Source organism: Thalia democratica, chromosome 3 (genome assembly GCF_965202585.1).
Source record: "Thalia democratica chromosome 3, ktThaDemo2.hap1.1, whole genome shotgun sequence".
Lineage (NCBI taxonomy): Eukaryota > Metazoa > Chordata > Thaliacea > Salpida > Salpidae > Thalia > Thalia democratica.
This window is the reverse complement of record NC_139167.1, coordinates 50,810,541-50,835,868: the sequence shown is the minus strand read 5'-3', so window position 1 is coordinate 50,835,868 and position 25,328 is coordinate 50,810,541. Positions and strand designations below refer to the sequence as shown.

The window sequence follows — 25,328 nt, the reverse complement described above, 5'->3', positions numbered from 1 at the left end:
CTCGCTGCTGTGAAAAATCTGCCGTGACAAAAATCGAAATTGGAACGAAAAATTCTTGTCTTGATTCTTTCTTCTGCTGCTGATCGAAAAAAAAATGGTGACGGTTATTGTGTGGTTTGCGCTTTTTTGTGTTTATGACGTCATATGCAGTACGTGTTCAGCTACTACGCGCTGAAGAGGCAGAACAGTCGACAGCTGTCCCAGCCTGTCGAGCCTATTAAGGTTCAAAACCATCAGGTCGACTTGCTGGGAAGCATCGAAAGTGCTGACTCGGCAAAATTGTCTAATCAAGCGCTGTTATCATGTGTATTCAATTCAAAGGCTCCCGTGGGCGGCGTGATCAAAGCGAAGTGTCTGGAGGGAGACAAGCTGAAGAACTGCAAGCTGGCGTTGAAGGGACTTTCCAACGTAATGAAGAACTACTCGTGTTAGTTTTTCAGTTGTAAGATTTATTTCCGGTGTTAGGAAGTATACTGAGAATAAGTATTGTAAAAAAACATTTATAAAATAATAATATTAATTTCCAAATTGTAGTTTTTATTGTTACATTCCAACGAATTTGTTTCGATCGGATCTCTTTTAACCACCGTTTAGCATTTTTCTGTAAAAAATTATATTTATTCTCTAAATAGAGCATGATCTTTGGATAAACAAAAACAAACGAACCAGTGATTTAAAAAATACTAAAAAGTAGTAGAATCTTTTCTTAAGCACTTTAAATTTAGTTTTTAAATTTATTCTCGCAGTTGTTTAAAAAAATTATCTAGTTTATTTTGAAATTTAAATTTTGATAATCTAGAAAATAACTAAAGAAAAAAAAATTAAACACAAATAACCAAGGGTGTAGCTTGTTCACTAATTTCTACTACGAAAAATTTATATCAGTATAAAAACAGATTCTCCTCTAGAACGTGAAGGGGACATAGGTAAAATTTGATATCGTAAAATGTAGCATGTAACTTGTAGATACTAACATTCAGAATACTTTTTGTATGTAAAGTTAAAAAAAAAGATTTGAGTGTTAAAAAGTTATTATTCTGAGTTTATGAAATGCAAATGTTCTAATGTGGTACAAAAAACTAGATACTCATTTGATTCGGTGTACTTATTGTTTCTAGTTTAACTGATTAAATAAAACATCTAGATTTTTTCAAATATAGTGTTTTGTTCTACAAAAGTTTAATTTGATGGTTAAATTAAACATTAAAAAAGAGGAATAGTTAAGTATTTACGTTCTTGATTTTGTATTTGCTTTTAAACTTATAGTTTATAAATGTTTTTCCTATATTAGATTTACTTATAGTACATCCCTATTTATAAGTATGCTTTAGGATTATAATCAAAAAAATTATTGTTGTTAGCTCATTGCAGTTTTATAAAATTATCTTGCATTAAAACTTCTAAAGATTTTTTTGATGTAAGATACATAAATAACAAAGCGTTGTGACTTCAGGTATTTTAATTAGTTGCATTAGCATGGCTTTCATCGTATAAAATAGAACATTGTACGTATTAAGATGAGTTTAATTAAAGTATACTTTTAGTTAAAAGTAAACAATTTCATTTCAATATTTATTAGTAGTTTAATGCGTTTAAAAACAAATTAGTGTTAAGTTTTTACTATTTACAAGTGCATCTTAATGACTAAGTGAACCAAAAATAAAAATAAATATACAAATTATTAGAAGAAAATATTTTTTAAACTTTTGTTTTAACCAGCTGTACAAGTCAACTGCATTGGCCACTTCAAGATGCTTTTCTCATTTCTGCAACATAAAATTGATTCCGATATCCGCTTGCTAGCACTAGAGGTTTGATTTTTATTGTAGCTGTTTAAATTAATTTAAGTATAATTGGTTTTGCGTTAAGTGTTTAACCTTACTTTTTGTGTATTATAAGTAAGTAAAAGGCTTGTAAAATCACGTAAAAATTTTGAAATTGTTTTTGAAGAAGTTGTGCAAAAAATAAATTTTTGTAAGCAACAGTCTAATTATAGACCAAAACTTATAAAATGAAATATATTGATGATAATTATACTTCCTAAGATAACGTTTCTCGTTTTTTTAATTGTTTTATGTAGAATAAATCATATTTTAAATACGATATATTTTAAGTTCTTATGTTTACTTTTTTTTCAGAAATGGTTTTAGAATATACGTCCACAAAACTGAGTTCTCTCTTTTTGAGTTTCATTTAGTATGTAAATAAGCATAAACTATTTAACTTTCCTACCTTTAAACTTATTTAAATATTTCATATAATCTGTCAATGAAACAAACAAATTTTTTAAAATATTTTTCCAGGCAATTTCAACTGTGGTAGGGAACAACACATGTGTGGAGAACATAGCTGACAGTTCAGTGTTGCCCTTCCTATTGTCAGTACTTCACACCCTTCCCAATGGTCACGCGCTCGCCATTGAAATACTGGAAAATCTGTCATCCAACACCAAAATAATCAAGCAAATTATGTCGCAAGGTTTGAGTTCCTTTAGTTTATATTGCTGATATAGATAATTTTTAGGTAAAGTTGACAAATCAGATTTTAATAATTTTAAGTACTTTGAAAATATTAAGAAAACAATTAAATACTATTTTCCAAAAATAGTTCTGTTTAAATAATCTGAGTATTCTATACATAAACTGTCTATTTCAAAACCTAAAGTTAATAAATTGACTTACTAACAGGAGGTCTTTTGTACTTGTTGAATGTTTTTTGCAACGACAACAGCATGGAAAGCCGCACGAAAGTCGCTGAATTATTTTCCAAATTATTGTCTGATAAACTTGTTGGACCGAGGGTGAGATTTACTTATCTTGTTGATAAAATGTAAAAACGATCTATTTCGTTATTTATTTCAAATGAAATCAGTTTATATGTAGATAATTCTATTTTATAATGGAGTATAAAGTAAGTAATGTTATAGTTTCTACAGTATTTTTTTCAATAAAATCCACACAGTAACTTTTCTATTGATACTATTTAGAAATGTATTTTTTTTCAGGTATTAATAACATTGACCAAATTTTTACCCACAACATTTTTGGACGTTTCTTTAGTTATTTCAAATGATAACAGTTTATATTCAAATTTTATATTTATAATAATTTATATTTAAAACAAATAACGTTACAAAGTTTTTTTCAATTGAGCGTTCTTTGCACTCTCCCTATCTTTACCAAGTAGTTAACTGCTGTATTTTTCCTCAGGTACTAATAACAGTGACCAAATTTTTGCCCACAATATTCTTGGACGCGATGCGGGACAGTGCGGAGAACTCAGTGCACATGTTCGATAGCGAACACGAGAACCCAGAACTTATGTGGAAGGACGAGACGAGAGACATGGTGCAAATGACCGTGAGGAATATGACCCAGGAGTGAGTTGTTTTATAAATATAAAAAATATTTGAGATTCTGTTTGGATACGATTTAACTATCAAGTTAAGATATAATAAAATTTAAAGTTAAATACTCTCTCTAAATATTTTTAATGTTTTATAAGTTAAGAACTGTAATTGTGATCTTTGAAGTCAAACGTATGTAACATATAATGATTTTGCTCGTTTAGTTTTTAAACAATATTAACTTTAAAGTTTTAAGAACAATATGCTAATATATATTTGTTTTCGAAAAATTAACAGCAAAGTCATTGTTTAAAGTTTTGCCTTCACTATTTATAAGTTTGGGAAAGTCTACTTTAGTAAACATTTAGCCTAGTTTTTTATTGCCTCTGCGCAAAAGTTTGATTAGCTCCAACATAGGGAGTATGTTAAGTTTTATATTATATGTACTTAACACAATTTTTTTTTAATCAATTTTTTTTAAATATTAAACAAGTTATCAGTTTTTTCACCAAACTTTTGTGCTACTATAAGTTTAAGTATTTGTGTAATGAATGATAGTATTAAATAAAGAGAAACTTATTGAATGCTAGATGCTTATAATACAACTTTTAATAAAAAATTCTTACTATAAATAGAAACATAAATATTCATTCATAAAAAAGTTAAAACTTAACTTTCTTAACTAACTTAAAATCAATTGATGTTGCAGATTTTTCACCAAACAATCAGAAAATATAGAAGCAAGCTGGTCAGTTCCCAGGGACTTTATAACTGCGTATGAAAGGACCGGAGACAACACGCAAGAGATCATTGTAAGATTTTATTGGTTTAAAAATTTAATCATGTGTCTTCTAAAGTTAAAGCATGTTTGTTTATAACTGATAAAACAATTTCGCGATCTATGTGTTTTCTTCATAATTTTTTAATATTAAATCATTTAGAATGTTTTATTATTAACTTTATATACTTTTAATTGATTTTAAAGAGTAACATACAAAGTTTTCGACTTGTATACAAGGAAAAGAGTTACAAGTTTAATGATTCGTCATAAATGTTTATTTTAATTTTTTAGATATTCATTATAAGTAAGGAAATCATAATACTAATTTTTAATTGAATGAAACATCATTTAAGATAGAAATTCATGCGTTAGTAAATCTTAAATTAATATTTTTACAAAGATGAAATGTTCTTTTATGTAACTTTGAGAAAACACATTCACGTTTAATGTACTTTTTTCATAACTTTTAAATTCTTCATTCTTCCTTTATCAAAAGCTCTCGTGCTGCTTTTTCATCTCTTCTAAATGTTTTATCAACTTGTGCGCCAAAATATGTTTATACAATATATCAACTCAGTTCATGAAAAAAATTTAATAATTCAGGTGGGAGGAGTTTACTTGAGGTTGTTCATCGACCAGCCGGGCTGGGTTCTTCGCAAACCTCGCGAGTTCACCGTCGACATTCTCGACAAGTTCACCGAACTCATCAAATCTCCCAAACCAGATGTCAGTTTTATTTTTGCTTTTTTTATAGAGTTTGTTGAGAAACAACAGAGTTTTTATTGACAATACAATATCTATTTGATATATCGTGCGGACAGCTAGAGTTTGTTATTATTCTTACATGCTTACAACTTGTTTTATAAAGTGATTAAATTTCAAGGAGAAGTGAAAAAAGTGATAATTAATGTAATACTTATAATAGCTATTGCATTTATTTTAGCGTAGCAATAACACAAAATATATTACACAAGTAAAAATAATTAAATATACCATGGAGAAATGCTAGAACCAGGGTTGCCAAAAAACCTTGAAACCTGAAAAAACCTGGAATTTTGAACAAAAATCACTAAAAAAACCTGCAAAAGCCTGGAATTTTTAACAATTTTAACATGTTAAGTAGTAAAATTTCGATTTGACTCAAAAAATCTTACATATAAGTAATTTTTTTTTGTCATCATCAATTTTTTTTTAAACACATTTAAAGTAGCTTTAGATTATCTTTTCAATGTTTTTATAATTTTTAACAAAGTTTACTACCTTAAACTTAACTTTAAACTAATAATAGACCCAAAAATGTGTACATTTAAAAACCTGGAGTAAATTTTCCATAAACATTTGGCAACCCTGTGGAACAGTCACATACTGTAACACTTATAACTATTCTAACACGGCAATTTAATCACAAACCAAAATAACAAAACAATGAACCACCAGGGAGAAGTGTTGGAAACGGTGACGCAGGCGGTGTGCTGCTTGTTCGCCGCGCAGCCGCTTCAGTGCGAGCAGGTTCCAACGCTGGGATACCTGCCCACCGTGTTCAAGTGCATGAGCAACACCTCCAACGACTCCATTCCCAAGTCCGCCCTCTCACTAGTACACGTCCTCTCTAAAAACGAGGTTTGCGTTCTGAATAAAAAAATTTGTTTGAAGAGCCGTTTTTTTCGATAGTTTTTAAAATATTCACAAGTTATTTTTATAATTTAATTGTTTGTGTTTTAACAAGAAAAACAAGCAGTTATAAATAAAGTTTAATAAAATTAATATTGTAATATCTGCGAACATTTACAGTTTTAAATATCCACAAGGTTATTCATACGAGTTTTATTACTAATTTCAAATAAATAATTATTTAAAGCTTTAATATCATTTAAACTATATTATTAAAAAAAATCAAACAGTCATGTGCATCGAGCTTCAGCGGGTGCGAGTGCATTAAATCAATGATGTCGGCGATGAAGAGCCGCCCCGATCAAATTGCGCTTGCGTGCGAGGCCTTCCACAGAATATTCACAAACAACAAATCTCCCGCTCTCATGGCACAAGTATGACTAGTTTGGAATATTTTAAAAATAAAGTAGTAATAACGATTTTCTACCTTTAAAATAACTTAGACCAACGTTTGCAAATATTCTTCATTCTTTTACTACCTTACCTTAGTAATATTTCAAGGTTTTAAAAAATAAATTCAGTATTTGTATCATAGGAGAGTTTCTTTTTTCGAAAGTATGTGTAAACTTTTTCGTTTAATTATTTTTCATTTGTAAGGAAAAATAATAGTGTAAAGTCTTTTAAACGATCCATTACAAAAGTCAACTAACTGATAAAAAAGATAAACAACAAAGTAAAAATTTGCAGGTAATAAAATGCAGATTAGTAGCATATTTGCTCAACGTGCTGGATACAGGTTTGCACGGAGTGGAAAATGTTGGTTCAACCCGCGCACAAATCGTTAAAACGTTGAAGTCAATGACTACGAGTCTCGAGTATGGAGAAGAAGTTAGTTTTATTCAGTTTCATAATTTTTTTTTTCTTTTGTTATCGATTTTTTTTTAATGTCCAGGTGAATCCTATATTTAAGCATTAATGTTTTTTTTTTCAATATTTTTAAACTTATGATTAGCTTCTTTTAAATAATCGTACTTCATGTTTGATAACAGATATTGTTAATAATATATTGTTAATAATAGATAGTTTACTAACATAATTTTGTATATTCATTTTAAAGCTAAATTATGTAATTTTTTTAGTTCAAAAATAAAAACACAAATAAAGTACTTTATTAAGTTTACTCTTTATTATTTAAATAATATCTATATATGTATAGTATATTTAGTACACAACATTAATATAATTTTTTTTAAACTTTAAAAGTATGCAAATTGTTTTAACAGATTGAAAAAGAGTTGAATGAGTCAACAGTGTGGGCAGCATACAAAGATCAGATGCATGATTTGTTCATTGCTAACGATTCTGTTGCCGGATACCTTACTGGTTTGTTTTAATTTATTTATATAAAAAGTATTCAGTTGATGTCATTAATTGTAGTTTTGTTTGCTGGTGATTGTATGTTTAAATCAATAAACTTAGTTAAAACTAAACTTTCAAACATACATGTGTACTACAATGATATAATATTAAAGAGTTGTGCTTGATAAAAAGCACTTTCGTTAATTTCACTTTTTAATGTTAAAAATTTTGATACTGTTCTACTTTTAACTACAAATTTAACTGTGGTATATTTTAAATTAAAAGTTGTTAGAGCTGCAGTAAATAGTTTAAGTTGTTTACACCAACATTTTTTTTATATTATAAAGTTCTTATATTTATATTCCAACTTACAGGTGGACCTCAAGTTGCCGGTTATTTAACAGCTTCAAAGGGAAGCTAACAACACAGGATTTTTATAATTTAATAATCGTGCAATCTATTTAGTCGTTTCTATTTAAAAATCTGCTAATTTATAACAATCTAAACTTTGCGGTTTTTTGTCCGAATACTTTTGTTTTTACACTTTTGTTCGTTTTTTATCTCATTTGAGTATACCATCATATTTTATAGTGTATCTTTTTTTAAACCTTATTTTATTGTTCAACTCAGCTATGAATTTTCAAACATCAGCAATTACGCCTGAAGCTTGTGAGTGATTGTTGCCGGCAAGCTCAATTTCATATGTCTAATTTAAAGCCTTCTGTTAGACAATTGTTTTCTGTTTTCTTTCACTCCATTATTCACTTTTAAAATAAAACTCAGTTTCTTTCGTACTAGCTTGCAGTGAACCTCTTGTTAGTAGCTTGGATTTCAATAATTATATTTACGAGCGTTAACTTAGCTCGACTAGCATTTTTTTTGCAATTTTTAAAAAATGTACAAACTTTATATCCAATTATTTTCCTTATCTTTAAAGCTCCTTTGCATTTAATTATAAAAAAATCCATAGGATTAGGGTTTGACTTTTTAAGTGGGGCTCCTTAAAGAATTTTTTTTTGTATATTTTTACTTTAACCTATGTTTTAGCTAGAAAATATTAACTTTTATTATTATTATTATTTTTTTTAATATTCTTACTTTGCTGTGTTTTCAAGGGTTGGTGTTTTTTTTTCAAACTCCTAATTTTTTAATAATATATATAAACATGTCCGATTGTAAATTTTGAAGACCCTCAATTTTTCAAAGGTCACTGTAGCAAAAAAGAAAAACTTTTTTCAATACACTTAATTATGACTATTTTAAAAGGTTTACGATTTTTTTTTTATCTAAACTGTTTTTATGTAAGACATGACCTATGTACGTTTTACTAAAATTATCATTATTTGAACATGAAATTACTCATAAAAGAAATATGAGAGACTGCATGTACAAATAATAAAACTAAATAATTAAATTGCAGAAATCTTAAAAAAACAAGTAGTTTATATTTCAATTTGTTTTTATTATTCTCTAACAGTCCCTGAAAACAATTGCTGTTTTTCAAAATTTTTAAAAATTTAACATAAATTAAGTGATGAATCTACTTCAACAGATAAAAAATTAAAGGTTTCTGTACTTACGCTTAGTTTCGTCAGGTTATTTTCTCATAAATAATACTATTCTAACAACGAAAATATGTTGGACGGTTTTTAATTAATTTCTGCGCACACAGCCATGCAAATTTTGAGAAACACTAGCGTAAAACACAAAGAAGAAAGAACTTAACAGTTTAACTACTCCCTTGCAAGTATTTTTTGGCAGCTACTAGGGTCTTTTAGCAGATAAATAAACAAATTGTAGATAATTGTAAATAATATTTTTATTTTAAAAGATAAATTTGTTTCTATGACTTATTTAAATTTTTATATTGTAAACAAATGTTATTAGTATGTCTGTTTTTTTTAAATCTTTAATTTGTGTTGTAGCACGTAAACAACCTAAATTTTTATCAAGTTCAATTATAAAACCAAAGATTTGTTTAAATATTAAAGTTTGTTAAGCTATAACTTGCAGAAATAGGTAAAAATAACCAAATTTTGAAAATACTAACTAAAATATTAATTTTTTTTAGTCTGTTTTTTTTTCTTTATCATCACAGGTAGTAGAGTATAACATTTACTGCTCAAAGAATCACCTATTTTAGTTACTTAACCAGTTTAAAATGTATAAAATTTCAACGAACAATCGAGCCATGACTACAGAAGATAGTAAGAAAGACAAAAACAAAACAGTAGGTGGTGTTTGTCAAAAACAACTCAGCTTGTTTAAAAGTAAAACAAAGTTTAAAGGTCTTAGAATTTTAAAGTTAGAAAATTTTCTACATAAAACATACTTTTATGTCAGCAGTAAAATGTAAGAGCTCTTTTTTAAGAATTTAATCTTAAACTATTTTTATGTAATTGTAATTTGAGTGTTTAGTTGTACTGTTTGAGAAATTTAATTGTTTTTATAGTCATTCAGTTTACATAAAAATTTAATTTTACTACTATGGCAAAGGATAAAAAAAAAGGCTCTGCACAGTAGCTAATTATTAGTTTATACAGTCACCTCTCACGAATGTATACACTCGTTTGATTACGCACTCTTGTTTAGTTACGCATTAAAGAGGTCTAAAAAATACAAAACACCGAAAAAAAACTTTTTAGGTTTTTACAGAACTCCAGACTTTTTAGCAACAAAAATGAAAAGTAAGTTTCAAGAAAATTCAAAGTAAGTATTGTCAAAATAAATATTTTGCAATTTTAGTTTGTGCCTTTTATAAAGAACATATTGAACTCTATGGCTTCGGCTCTTTTTATTTTCGATATCTTAGTTTCTTTTTATACCTTTAAATCAAACAAGGTACAATATTTACGGCATGAAGTTTTATTTCAACTCAATAGATGTTTTATTTTTAGTTAATTTGTTCCTTGCACACCAAAAATTGAACTTGTCTCTCATGGTATTAGAGAAAATTGCTCTCTAAAGACAAATTTAATCTTAGGAGGGCAAGGAACAAAGTTAAAAAAAAAACTCATCACATTTATGTCTAACATGAATGTAAACTATTTGTTTAAACAAATAAAGTTGGAAAGTTGCCAATCTGTATTTTATTTAATACATTATAAGAAAACAGCCAATATAGTTGGTATAGTTGCTACATCTTGTTTAGTTACGTTCTCTCTTTTAGTTACGCACTTTTGCTGTTGACACAATATAAGAGGTTTAATTCGTGATAGGTGAATGTACTGAAATACTATTAAAAAGTGAAATTAGTCTTGATATAATGTAAATCTGGCACTACACTAATTGAAAGCTAACGTAAGTTTTTTTTTAAACAATTTAAGATCTAGTTAAATTTTCCTTGTTACTCACCTCACCAAAAGTACGCACCTCTTAGTTACGCATTTTTGTAGAGTACGCACTCAGATACTAAATAATTATGTGTTGTTCAAATTAAATTCTCGTTTGTTGAATGTTTACTTTGTTGAGTATTCATAGTGGAAAGCGCGTACTCAAACGGTAGATTGTTAAATCATACATTTAAAAAAAATAGTTTTTTGCACAGCAGAAAAATTTTTAAATACGCTACAAAGCATGAGTTTAAACTTAAAGAACCACTAGATAGTAGTGATACCATTTTAATCAAATTTGATATTTTCTTTAAATAAAAGTAATTAGAAAACTTGTAATTTTAAAACTAAAAACTGCTATTATTAATACACATTATTTGCATAATAAGAGGTAAATTAAATTTAGCATATAGTAACAGTAACTAAAGAAAAAACTATAAAAAGTACTTTTTTTACATTTCAGGTAATTTTCTGCAAGAAAACAATGAGCTGGTTCTAAATTTGAGAATGAACAAAATTGTTTTAAATGAAGAATAACAAATCGAAGTTTTTAAACTAATCAAATCGAAATAGATTACAATAATACCAAAATAGTTATAAATCAAGCTAGCATTTTCAGTCTCCGAAAATCTTTTACGTTAGAAAACCTTTCTTATTAAAACTTCAAAGTTTTCTGTCGGTTTTAAACAAGATGAGCCTAGAAAATAAAAAGAAAAATGTTAAAAGACAAAGTTGTTCCAAATACGAAAACTTCAAATCAAAAATCACAATTGAAAACGTAGCTTACTACCATGCCCTTGCAGTTATATTCAGCTTCAAGCAGATCATCACACAAACGTTCAGCTTTATCGAACGATTCTTTCTGCCGGTAGCTGAAACTGAGGGCTTTTTACAGCTGGACTACGAAACTTTATTTGAGATACTTAACAGTTATGATGTACATGCTTCGGAAATTGAAGTAGTACGAGCAGCTGATGCGTGGTTGAGTCACGATGCTCAAAAGCGTGAGAAATGCGGATACAAACTATTGAGTGCAGCCCGCCTTTATTCATGTCAGATGAAGAAATAAGGTATGTACGATTTAAAATCAGTTTTTACAGTAAAAATAAGGACTGTCTTGTGAGATGTACATACTTCAGTCTTCGATGATTATTGAGAATAATTAAAAAGATGTATGAAAATTTTGACCAAGCAGTATGATTTAGTCTTTACTTTAATATAGATGAATGACATGGATCTTCTTTGGTAAACATTGCTTTAATTATTACCGTTTTTCACCAGTGTCCAATAAAAGTGTGGTCTTTTTGTTCATACAGTAAACTAATAATATTAGTAGAAATTAAACACGCTTTTTGTTACAAGTAATTTCGTTTATTTACAGAACATTCTTATGTAAAAACAGCTGCAAATTATAAAATTAAGAGTGATGCATTTCTAAAGTATACAAAATAAATTAAAAAATTAAATTAGATGTACTTTGACATAATTTTTCTTAGGATTTACCTTTAAGACTTTTAGATTTTTTCTATATATTCTTAAAAACTCTAATTATTGTTATTTTTTGTTCCTATAAATTAAAACTACTATTATTTTAATTAACTTGTATGAATAACTTAAAAGCAAAAACTGAAACTTTGTTTTGTATGGTATACTTTTGTATTAAACGTTTGCAATAAACCGTATCACACGACCATCAACAACTACTCACGCATTATTATGTGATTTAGTTTCGTCTTAATGAGTCAAAATTAGTCTCAGGTAACCGTAAAACTAGTATAAACAAGTGGTATTGAATATTAATAAAAATTATGTATTATTTAATGGTTACAAATGTTGTACGTTAAATTTCAAAAGTAACACAATTTTTTTTGATAATTTTGATCACAAAAAAAAACCAACAGATGTCTTACCATTTACCACTAAAACAAAATTTGTATTTATAGCAGAAAAAAGGCGAGTTTCGACTTATTTCCTGTTTCCTGGGCGACCTCTGAAAGCAAAAAAAAAAAAAGAATTTTAAATTAGACACTAAACACTTTGTTTATAGATTTGGTTTCGCTAGTTTGCTAAATTTTTAAATAATGAATGTTGGATTTATTACATAGTAAAATTAGAACTAGAAAGTTTCACTTTTACCTTAGGTATCTCCTCAAGTCAGCTAAAATTTATATAGATTTAAAATTTAGTTGTGATGTCACAAAGAACTAATGTTTTAAAGTTTAAATTTGTTTCAACGAAATTTTTTAATAAATTGATCAATTTTTTTTTATTAAATAGTATTTAATGTAAAAACGTAAGTGTAACCCAATGTTCAATAGCTAGTAAAGACAATTTTACTTATAAAATGTTTAAAGTAATTAATAAAGTTTAATTACATTTAGTTTATTGTATAAAATAGTTTTTTTATGAACTACATAATAAAAATTGAGTTGAATATTTCAAGGTCTCACGTATACATTAATTTTTTAAGTTCTTATAGCTCATTAAAAACTGAAGATGTCAATTAAACAATTAAACCACGACACTAACTTAGTGAAACTAAACTTTTTCTTAAAAGTATTTTTAAACTTAGTATCTTTTACTTATGTATTTTTTTGTATATTTGCCAGCTACTGGGTTTGGATCTTGTACTGCTACTGCTTTAACTCAGAGAGTTGACAAAACCATTAAGCTCCTTACACCACCAGGCTAAACATATATTTATCATTTGATGATAATTTAACATTATTACTTAAGTTAATTTATTTTTTATATGTGTCGACCACAGGGTTTAGATCTAAAAAGGTTTAACTCGGAGCGTTTTCAAAACCACCATTAAGACCGTTACACCATCAGGCTACATTTTTAATTACCATATAAGTATATTCTGATGTGTTTTACAAGTTTAATATTATTTTGAAGTGAAATTTTAACTTTTTAAAATTGAGTTACTTAATAAATGATAGTTTTAAAAAAATGATATTTAAATATAAGGAAGTAAAAATTCAAACTTAAATAAGATATTTGAAAGGAAATTATATATAGTAATATGATAAAGTATTCAATAAATAATTTTTTATTCTGAAAGTTTATTACGACTTTAAATATTTTATAAAACTATTTCCTAACTAAAAGGCTAACTAAATTAGTATAGATTAAATAAAGTGTAATATATGTTTGTTTCCAATATTGGATTTGATACACAATTTTTAACTTCATAATTCTTTCATATGACTTCTTTAGTTTTAATTTATTAAGGTATAATTTACTTTATAATATAATACGTTTTTTTTACCAATTTTTAGGTATATTTTTAATTTAGAAGTAAAATAAAATTATAAACACAGCGTTTTTCGGATAAAAAGTGGTTACCTAAGAAATGCGCTATACGGAATACTGTGATCTATTATTAAATATGAAATTTTCTCAACAAAAAAGTTTTAAAAGCAATGATGTTGTGTCAAATATTAAACAATTTTTCAACAGAACTGAAAAAAATTGTAAGCTAAGTTTGTGAAACTAAAATTTAAATTATATTTTGTAAACTTGTTAAAAACATGTGTCAATACAGTGGTACTTGCATATAAAATTCAACAAGTATATTTATGTACTAAGCACTAAATGGAGTTACAATTTTTAAACTTTTTCTGTTTTCATATGTTCGCTAAAGTTAAGTAATAAAGCATGTGGATTCATTTTGTTTAAAAAAAGTGCAAAAAAGACAAGTAAATATTTAAAAAAATTTAAGTTTGTGAAAAGTATAAAGTTAATAAATTAAACTAAAACTTTTATAGAAAGTGAAATACTTTGATTTAATTTAAAACGTTATTCCTTTAGAATTTTTTTTCAGTAAATTTATTTTAAAGCTTTAAAATTATTTAAAAAAGAGGTTTTAGTTTTTTCAATCTATTAAAAGGCGTTTTTTCAAATTAGTTGAATTCAAATTTATTGATTAAGACCTTTTTATGAAAATTAAAGTGTTTTCTTTTAAATTTAGTTTGTTTAATTTTTAATACACCTACTCTATAGATGTCTTGGTTTTAGTTTTGTTTATGATTTCAAAGTCATATACTTCACTAATAAAAATTGATATTTATATATTTAGAAAATTAAGGTTTTTTAAATAAAATTTTTAATTAGTAAGAACGCTTTAAGTATAATCAGATAAGGTTTTCAAAAGTCATTTAAAAAGACTTTTGAACTATACCTTAGAAGTTGATTGTTGTCTAAACAAGCTTATTTATTATAAATACTTATAGTACTTAATTTTAACTTCAGTGTACTCCTTTTATAACGCATGTATCAATATTAACTTTTTTTTTTTAAATAAAAAACCGTAACTTTTGCTGAGAATTTAACACGCTTTTTTAGTAAACAAGAGCCATTTTTTTATAAAATGTTACAGCAGGTTTTAACGCAAATTATATTAATTAATTTTTATTTAAGAAAGATTTGAAGTTGAAAATCGCTAAAATTTTAGTTTTTACGATTAGTTCATTAAACATTTGATTAGTCTGATCACAATTAAGTGTCTTGAAAACATTCTAATTAGGAAATTTCGATATACCTTTGTTCTAAATACTAACAACGAAATATTTATAAATTTTTTCATTTAATCTGTAAACAGTAGTTTCAATAAATTAAAAACTTGTTTTTTCGTAAAACTGTTTAGGAGCCTTGGGAGTTTTTTAGTAAACTATTTCATTTAATCTGTAAACAGTAGTTTTAATAAATTGAAAATTTGTTTTTTCGTAAAAATGTTTATGAGCTTTGGAGTTTTTTAGTAAATTTTATTTTACATAACACTTTAGTTAATCAAAATCAGAGTGAACACTTTTTGAGTGTAATAGACTATCTTTATATTATAGATAATGTCAAAAATTATTTATAACAGTAATTAATTATATCTTCTTATAAAACTATTTGAAAATGGTATATAGACTCTGTTTGCCATAAAATGCTTCAAAAATATTGCATTAGAAGTTATAAAATATTATGTAAGTTAGAAAGTTAACTGATCATATTTGTAAAATAATTTATTGGGATCATAATCAAATTTTTTAAACTATGATTATTACCTTTGCAGTTAAATAATAAAATATAGTTACATAAAAAATATTATAAAATGTTATAAAGTAAAAAGAAAACAATTTTAATAGAGATTCAAAGCACCTTTTAAGTAGATAATTTTAATGCTTTAAAATATTTTTTTTAGAAACTCAACAACTTTTTGTTAAACTTATTAAACTGATTAAACAGAGTGTTAACTCTGAAAAATACAAGCTTACAAGAATTTCATAAATCTTTGAAAAGCAAATAAAATAAGAGGTATCAATACATAAATTATAAAAAATACTATTGTTTAAAAATAGGAAGTCTTGCTTGAGTTTAACATTCACTTAAAAAAGTAATATAAATACAAGAATAACAACACATACATAAAAACTATCTAAAGAACTTGACCAAAATAACCATTTATTTATATCTTAAAATATTTTTATTGTGTATTGCATTAGTAAGGTACTTCAATGCTAATTGAAAAATATAAATAAATATTGTTTTTTAAGTAAACTAAAGTTTTATTTAGTGTTTACTTTCGAGAGCTGTAAAGTTTTAATCCACCAGTCAACGACGACCTGGAGTGTTTGGTCAAAAGCGAGGAAATCTTCTGCCCGGGCAAACACAAATCCTCCAGATAAGGGCTTATCTCTTCCAGTGTCCACTTTTCCTTCGCCTTGAACAGTGCCTCAAACCTCTTTTCAACGTTCAGGGGTAAGTCCCTATTATAAAACCTGGTGATGGTGTGCGGCTTGGAGCGGCGGTCGATCAGGGACAGTCCAGACAGGTGCTCGAGTTTCGGCTCCATGCCACCAGGCATCGTCTCGCCCAAGACCTGCAGAAACTCTGACAGCTCGTAAGTCTCACCGTCGTTGAGCAGCATTTGAACGAAGAACTTGCTGAGCTTGTCCATGAGGAACTCGCAGGTGCCATCGTCCGAAACTCGCCCGTAAACCTGCATCAGGTGAGCCACGATGTAGCCGGGCATGATCTCGCCACTGTCGTTTATTTTATCCGTCAGCTGGTGCAAGTCGAGCTCGTCGAACGACCACGATTCCGCGTCAACACATTTGAATATTTCTTCCATGCACTTGATCACGTAGTTGAAGTCCAGACTTCGCCAAAACCCTGTTAAAAATAGTGTTGTTTCCAAAAAAAAATTGTTGAGCAACAATTTTTAAGAGTTTTTCATTCTACAATTAGTATTTTACAATGTCCGTTTTACAATTAGTGTTTTCAAACTATGAATAATCAATTAAAATATAATAAAAGCACAATTTTTTTAGATAAATACTTCAAGTATATATCAAAGGAAAGAAAATATTATTTAACAGAAATATTTACAAAAAATTGCATTTGATTAAAAGCTGAACATACAAAAATATGAATAAAAACTGTTATTTGTATATATATTTTTAAAAATTTAATAAATATCAGCATAAATTTGAAAATAGATAATAAAAACTAAATAAATGAAAAAGGGACGAACATATCTAGTAAAACATTATACATATTAGTATAAAAATATAAAAAACAATTCTTATTTCAGTAATGCTTGTTAATTAACAATGGAATTTGACATATAAATTAAAGTCTTTGTTTAATTAATAAACAACTAGCCTAGAATTTAGAAAAATATCCAAACTAGCTTGAATTTTTCAAAAAAAAATAAAAACAAATTGGCCTAAATTTAGCTGAGTTAGCCTAAGTTTTTCAAAAAATTTAAACTAGTCTGAGTAATACTGAGTGTGGGGCAAGCCTAATATAACCTGAATTATATAATATAAACTTTCTATAACAACACCATAAATGTTTATTTTAGGACTCAAATAAAAATTTTAATATAGCTTTATATTACACATATGTTTCTAGAGTAGAACTGGTCACAAGGTTTAAGACTATACTAACAATATAAAAGTATCAAAAAATAGTACAGCATAAATTGACTAGAAAAAAGTAAAATTTTATAACTAAATATAAAAAATCTCAACCAAGTTCAAACAACAAAAAAAGAGTGAGTTAGCCTCAGTGAGTGGCAAATCCGTACCTAGTTGCAATTTAAAGTTAGTTTTGAAGCTTCTTTTTTTTTTGAAACAAAAATAACCTTATGAGTTTTATTTTAAAACAATCTTCAACAAGTCACTATACTTTCAGTAGCTTTTATTTTTCTAAATGATAATATAATAAATTATTTCTATTATTGAACTACAAAAAGTTCTTAAGTTGTGCATATAAGATGACAAATAATATTTTTACTTAACAGATTTTCAATAACAATAAATATTTCACTCCTGTAGTGACCTATAACAGATCTTCAATTGTTTGTTAAATCTGAATAAAAAAGTTTACACAAAAAATAGAGGATGTAAGTCAAAATTAAAAAACATTAAGAATAAAACGAAAAAGTCATTAGTATTGTGACAGGGTTGTCACTTTTTTATTCTAAAAAGTCTTTAGTGACCAAAAATTGTATTGAGTGACCTTAAACTATTTTGAGTCATCATGAGTTTAAAAAAAATTTAACTCTTAATCAAACCAATCATACCTCATGCTCATTTTTCTTTTTAAATAATATAAAGAAAAGCAGTTTATGTATCAGGGTTGCATAAGTTTTCTTGAAATTTATCCAGGCTTTCTAAATTTCTTCTAGGTCATCCAAATTACTAGTTTTTTTGTTCATTTTTAGTATACATTAAGTAATAGTAAAAAACGGTCTTAAATTGTATAAAAATATTGAAAAGATGCTATATGTTTTATAATAATTTAAACTCAAAACAATACAGAAAAATATTGTATATGATAATTGTACCTACTCGAAATTTCATCATTTTCAATATAAAAATTATTTAAAACTACAGGCTTTTTTTTTTAGGAAATTTAGTGATTATCGTTCAAAATTCAAGGTTTTTAGTGATTTTTGATCAAAATTAAAAAGTTTCAATTTTTTTTTAAATTCCAAGATTCAAGGTTTTTTTTGCTGCCGTGATATATTCTTTAAAATTTTATGTTTAAATAAATATAGTTACATAAAATAATAAAAAATTGAAACTGGATTGAGTAAATTTCATTCTAGATTTAGAAAAACAACTATCCTGATATAAAAAAAAACTTTCCTGAGTCTTAAAAAAATTCATATTATTCTGAGTTATTGTGAGAATTTCAAAAGTTTCAAAATATCATGAGTGTGTGACAACCATGTTGTGGAAATTAAAAATTACTTAGATTAGTTGGTATCTAATTACAGGGTTGCCATCCTGAGTTTTTTTCAAATTACTAATCAAGTTTTTTAAACTTTTCAAAAAAAAAAATCAAGTTTTTAAACAAAATTAGTTATAAATAAACAAAAAAAAATCAACTAAACCTCTACCAAAATCTGTTCTGAACTAGAAAGAAATTAAACTATCCTGAGTTTTTTTTTATAAAAAAACAAAATTAACCTGAGTCAGCCTTAGTTTAAATAAAAAATTCAAAATATATTATGACTCATCCTGAGATTTTCAAAAACTTCAAAACATCCTAAGTTTTTTTGAGTGTGTGGCAAACCTATTAATATCTTAAATTTCTTGTATAATTATATCAATTAACATTTATATTAGTTACATCGGATACAAAAAAAATTCTAGATACTAGACACAGACTAATCTAAGCAGTGTTCGTGCACAAAATTTTTTTCATTTAGCTTGACTGAAACCAATTTAGCATGACATTTTTTCAAAGTAAGGAAAATCTCCTTTAGAAGTCATTTTAGGTATTGGGGGTCTTGATTAGTACTATTGTAGTCTCCGACTTCAACCAGCTTTATCTCAAAAACATTTTGAGCTTTAAAAATCTGTAAAAAGCAACTCATAGCTTAGTTACAACTCAATAAAATAAGATTAAATTGTGAAAAAGGTTATTTACCCCCTTATGCCCTTAAAATAACAAATTCAGTGATAAGTATTAAAATAAGTGTTATATCTAATCTATGACTAGTGTAAAAATTTAATATATATTACTAAACACAATTGTTCAATTTAATTAAGCACTAAGTAAAAACATTGTAACCAGAAGATTTATTATAAAACAACGTGCATTGTCGTGTTTTATTATAAATTTAAAATAAACCGGTTACAAGAGTTACAAAATAAGTAAAAAATGTTTATCATAGTATTTTGACTAATACTTAAAGTTGATACATAATTATAAAACCTAAACTCTAAATAAATATAGTGATTGTTGATGTCATATCAGATTAAAAAAGCTTACACTTAAATTAAAAAAAAAAACTTTAATATTTTGTTCTTGTATAGAAAAATGAATTGTACCTAAAATTTGTACTCCCACAAAACTTTACACAAAACCCTATTTATATTTTAAAGCTAAGTTTTAGTGTTGTGAATATCTCTAATAAATTTAAACAAACAGTAAAATATATGAATAAACTGCTAAGAATTTAAATCTAATGAGTATTTGGTATAAAGCCTTTAAATTGGAAATTAAAACAGTTCAACCAACTAAGCTCTGAAAAACATATGTAAACAAATTCAAACAAACAGCTAAGTTGTTGAACTAAACTGTAATGTTTAAACTTTATTTTTTTTATGAACTTTCACAATTATGACGTATATAATCTACTCAATTCTACTAAATATTTTTTAGAGATTGAACAAAAGGTTTTAAACATTTATTTTTACAACTACTGACTTATTTGGTCTTTAATAACTAAATCTATATTTAGAAATTAATTCACATCTCAATTTGATCTTAAAATGATTCTCAATTTTTTTTAATCAAAAATTTTCAAGCATTTGAACTGAGAAAAATTGAGATTCTCAAATTTTTAAATAAAAAAACTGATTTAGCCTGACGCTTTTCAACTTTTTTCAAAAAAACTGATTTAGCCTGACTTAGCATGACGCGCACAAACCCTGTCTAAGTCATTTTTTAATTTTTTATTACACAAAGGCAAAAATACTAACATAAAAACTGCCAAAATATTATTTTGTCTAATAGTTCCTGAAAGTAATTATAAAGTTTAAATTGTAAAATTTAAAATGCTTGGTAATAAACTGAATAAAAAGACAGATTTGTAACATTTTTATAAAATTTTAATTTTGAACTGATATACAGAACATATTTAACTTATAAACATTGATCTCTTATACCTCAAAAATTTTATAAAAGTATAGTCAAATTTAGTTTATCTGAAAAAACTAAATGTTATATAAGACAAAAAACATTTTTTGCAAGCTAAAATTCTAGAAATTAAAAATTGTTCATAATTCTATAACATTTAAAAACTATCAAGATCTTTAACAAAAGATCACTCTTTGAAAAAATTTTGTTGTTGAAGGTCATTAAAAAATATATATACAAAACATAACAAAGTTATTTAACTTTTAAATTTGTTATCAAAATCTCTTGTAAAATTGACTTAAACTTTAATTCAATTAAACTTGGTAAACAATTAAAACTAACTTATAATTATACCAAACAAACAGAGCAGCTACATAATTTTTCTTTTCATTTTAGTATAAAAATATTAATGTAAACTTGAAGTATACTATGTTTTTCAGAAGCATAGTAATTTATAAAACTTAGTATGGTAACTTTAATCTTTATTCTATAACAAAAAAATAATATATAAAAAAAACAAACCTTTCACACAACAAACTTCAAGATCTTTAAGGCTTTTCATCAATTCTGCTTCACTAGCAGGAATAATGTTAAGAAGGTCACAAGTTGAATAAAAGCTAGTATTTTCATCTATTATATCTTCTTCAACTTCTCCTTTGTATGGAGCCTTAGAAAGCATATCTCTTAACCTTAGAGTATGTGGAACTTTCCGCTTGAGCTCTAAATACCTTGATTTTTCACAAAAAGCTTTTTGGGTAATCACAGTTGCTTGAAGACCAGTATCACTAACCATATATTCAGACATATTGTTCTTAGATGTAATCAAATCTTCTACTAGAACAAGAATGTTTGAGGTTTTACACTCTTTTACATCATATGTTTCTTTGTTAGTACAAAACACAGCAGAATCTTTTTCACATCCCCTGATAACAAGCTCTTTACCTGACTCTATATATTCCAACGTACTTTTATCAAGCTCTACAAGAATTACCTCATCATCATTTTCCAGCTCGTTATTGAATTTAATTACTTGGGATGGATTTAGAACTGATTCAACTTCCAACTTGGCTGCAAGAAGCCTAGCAGTCACATTATTGTCAGCCATGGTACTAATGAAGTTGAAAACTTAAGCATTGCATGGTTATATTTATGGCGCTAAACAACTTAGGGAGTTTTCATTAAAATCTCACCAAAGCTAAAACTTGAAAGCAAAAACAAATGTTTGACCAAAAAGGAAATAAATTATTTATCATAGTTTACTAAAATATAAAATTTTGATACGAAATCGATAACTTAAACCTTTATATTTTATAAAATAATTACGGTTTTCTATTTCTAAAAATTTTACATAAATAGTAAAGTAACGGATGATTTAACTTCTTGTGACTTAAAATATTTAGATAAAGTTTAAAAAAAACAAGTTTTTACTCACACTGTTTTTGTTTCTTTTTTTACTTATTTTATTTAATGTAGTAATAATATTAAATAAAACATTTTTTTACAAACTAATTAGAGTTTTTACGTTGTGATCACTAAATTTGTTACTAAAAAGTAAAACAGCTAAAAAACTTTGGCTTTTTACATTTGCTAATAAAACAAATACTTATAAACTTTTTATTTATTTTTTTTACAAAACTTAAAAAAATTATTTTTTCTTATTCTTTTTTAAGTTTGTATAAATTTTAACACCATACTTAAGGCTGAAATTAATATTTTGAAAGGTTTAAAGTTTGGAATAGTTTTAATATTTGAATTATTTCAAGGTTCTTAGAACTTTTGAGTTATAAATGTTACAAAAGATAATATTTCTACATTAAAACAAAGCTAAAGGTCAATCCTGTATTAATAAGAAATAAAAATTATTGAATTTTTCTGAATTAACAACAAATAATAAATCTTTTTCAAACAAATAATTAAAAATTTATCGCTCAACGTACATAAAAATAATAAAAAGAACTTTATATGTTATTTAACAACAACTATTTGATATACATACAGACTCGTATGACATATACAGTAAACAAAACTAAAAATTATATTTTTATTTTAATTATACTAATAAAACCAATACGTTTAAACATTTTCAAAGTGTACAATAACATATTTATCGTGAAATTGCAAACAAAAATGAGGTTGATTTGTATAAAAGTATAGAATAAAGAACTAAAACAAAAAATAGTATTGAAAATGTTAGCTAAATTTTTACTAAGAGTATCTAAACTACATATAAATGTCTAAAAACCTTAAATAATAAATATGTTTCGGTCATATTTGTAAAAAGTTTGTGTAATTTTTGTGAGTGGTTCATTTAATAAAAAAATCATCATTATTTTTCAGTTTTTATTTTAAAAAACTTAAGGATAAAAGTTTTATCACCAACCATTGAACAACTTATTTTGTAACAGCAAAATAAGTTTCAACAGAGCTCAAAATAGAGATAAAAGTTTATCAAAGTACTGATCGAATAAAAAAAAACAAAACAAAAGACATTAGATATTCATACCTTAAAATAAAATAAGTTATTTTTAAAAACTTCTTTAAATCGTTTGAAACAAATACAAACAACTAAAAATGTTTTAATTAGTTTTGTTAAGTATTAAAAAAAGATATATTTTTTAAGAAGCATTATTGTATAGTTTTTTTATACAGTGCATAGACAATCTTTAAACAAAACTAAAATGTTTTTGAAGTTTTGTTCTAAATTACATTATTTTTTTAAAGAAAGTTAAAACCTCAAAATCCTTATTATTTACTTCATAAAAATTTTAAAGTATTCAAGTTTCATTTACAAAATAATTTAAAGAAATAGAACACTCTGGTACCAAATTAAATTAAACAAAAATCAGTATAATTGATTAAACAATTACGTGTTCATTAATTTTATCGAAAAATTTAAAAAATAAATTTTGTAATTTACCTACACAACCAAACTTAAAACTTGTTTTTGATTTGATAATTTAAAATATCCTATTTTCAATTGATAAATATTCTTTTAGTATGAGACAGTTCCAAATTGTTTATTTATTATATTATATCCAGTGATATTATAGGAACATTTTATTTATTAAAAATATGTTTACTTTTTTTTATGCGTTTACATTTACACTATATATTTTTTATACCTTAAAACAATATTCTACTGCTTATGTTTTTTAGTCTGTCTAAAAAAAATGAAACCGTATTGAAACACAAATCAACATTTAACAAATCGATATTTTCAACAATATTTGAAAAACACACATTGAACAAGTTAGTTTGTTAAAAAATAACTTTAATTGTTACATTTAAATTTTTTAAAAATTTCTATACATAGAAAATACTTTATATTTGTTTAGTTAGTTTTGTTTATCTGACAAAGACATAGTCGAACGAAGTAATTACAACCAAAAAAGCAAAACCAAAGTTTGTCAGTATTTGTTATAACGTTTTATATAAATACTAAATTAAGTTCATATAAATCTGGGAAAATATATTAAACTGTATTTGTGGTGAATGAATTGATAACTGAAAGGTTTTTTCGTACACCATGTCCTCAGACAAATCTTTTTGAGAAATTTTTTTTATAACATGATTAAATGTATATTTAATTTTTTGAGATAGTAAAGGATATATTAATGTTTAAAAAAGATATAAATGTAAACTAGAATAAAAACTCTTCCTAAACGAAAAAAGTAAAAATTAATAATGCAACAAATGTATAAATAATTGTAGTTGAAAATGGTTAACTTTTTATAAACATTTATTTTTAGCTTATCCTTCTTTTTGTTAGAAATTAGTCTACTACATTTTTGTTTTAAAAATACTTAAATAAAAAATAGTATAAAACTTTAACCTTAATAAATTTATTTACACTAACTATATATAACAAAGTTAAAACAAAATGTTTATTTAGACCGTAAAAATGTTCTGTTTTTGTAGTGTACTAAGCGTTTTGAAACTTTGACTTAATAAAGTTTTAAAAATTGTTTTAAACAAATTTTAAACCTCAGTTTTATCATATTGTGAATTATAAAGCACAACTATAATTTTGCAGCAAAGATATATCTTAGATTTGTAATATGTTTTTTAGAGAAAATATTTATGTTATTTAAAAAATATATAGTTACAACTTATAGAATTTTTTCATTAAAATAGTTTCTAATGAACAATACTTAAAAACAAAATTATGTTCATATTCAAAAATACTTTTAATTTTTATTGTTCAAATTAGAGGTTATGTTTCAAAGTATCAAAGTTTAAAAACTTCTTTAAAAAAGTTTCAAATACTAAATACATTGTTTATACAAAAAAAAAACGTAAAAGATAAAGTAAAGTAAAAACTTCTTTTATAATAAATCGTCATTATTTTGAAAATTAAAAAAAGATTCAAACTTTAGTTGATCGTTAAAACTTAGAAATTTTAATGATATTTTGTTCATAATAATTTGATAAATATTGCTATATTCTGTTAAAAAGTAATTGATAGAATTATTTCTTTTAATTTTCTACAAGCATGACTACAGAACGCTTTAATAAAATTGATAACTTGTAATGTACTTCAAAAATAGTACCAAGCAGAACTGTTTCAGTATATTTAATATCTTCTAGTCAAACAAGAATAACTAGTAGCAATTATTTGATATAATTTTAGGGCTTGGTACTATTTATCTTTATCATTATAAGCCAGCAATAAGCACTGATCTTTACATAATTGTTATCGTAAAATTTATTTACCTAAAAAAAGTTCTCGAAAGTTAAGTTCCACAAC

At 25.6% G+C, this 25,328-nt stretch overlaps 2 protein-coding genes across 5 annotated transcripts in view; one reads left to right on the top strand and one right to left on the bottom strand.

Annotated features, from left to right (window-relative positions):
• LOC145831191 (dnaJ homolog subfamily C member 13-like) overlaps nucleotides 1-8,088 on the top strand; it is a 38,528-nt gene extending 30,440 nt beyond the window's left edge. The window contains exons 42-54 of one of the 4 annotated variants that reach the window (XM_082938325.1): nucleotides 322-427; nucleotides 897-926; nucleotides 1,720-1,811; nucleotides 2,304-2,478; nucleotides 2,688-2,800; nucleotides 3,210-3,379; nucleotides 4,056-4,158; nucleotides 4,731-4,853; nucleotides 5,565-5,747; nucleotides 6,029-6,172; nucleotides 6,486-6,626; nucleotides 7,022-7,121; nucleotides 7,472-8,088. In XM_082938325.1, coding sequence (XP_082794451.1) covers nucleotides 322-427; nucleotides 897-926; nucleotides 1,720-1,811; nucleotides 2,304-2,478; nucleotides 2,688-2,800; nucleotides 3,210-3,379; nucleotides 4,056-4,158; nucleotides 4,731-4,853; nucleotides 5,565-5,747; nucleotides 6,029-6,172; nucleotides 6,486-6,626; nucleotides 7,022-7,121; nucleotides 7,472-7,518 — 1,527 coding nt within the window. In that variant the 3' untranslated portion in view covers nucleotides 7,519-8,088. Of the gene's footprint in view, nucleotides 1-150; nucleotides 428-896; nucleotides 927-1,719; nucleotides 1,812-2,303; nucleotides 2,479-2,687; nucleotides 2,801-3,209; nucleotides 3,380-4,055; nucleotides 4,159-4,730; nucleotides 4,854-5,564; nucleotides 5,748-6,028; nucleotides 6,173-6,485; nucleotides 6,627-7,021; nucleotides 7,122-7,471 lie in introns of all 4 variants that reach the window. The other 3 variants (XM_082938323.1, XM_082938326.1, XM_082938324.1) reach the window with 3 other exon arrangements.
• Nucleotides 8,089-15,632: 7,544 nt separating this feature from the next.
• Nucleotides 15,633-21,686, bottom strand: LOC145832368 (sister chromatid cohesion protein DCC1-like). The gene is made up of 2 exons (XM_082939687.1): nucleotides 21,104-21,686; nucleotides 15,633-16,594 (listed from the first exon to the last, which is right to left on the bottom strand). Exons 1-2 carry the CDS (start codon nucleotides 21,684-21,686, stop codon nucleotides 15,999-16,001), a joined length of 1,179 nt encoding a protein of 392 aa, XP_082795813.1. The 3' UTR covers nucleotides 15,633-15,998.
• Nucleotides 21,687-25,328: the final 3,642 nt, after the last annotated feature.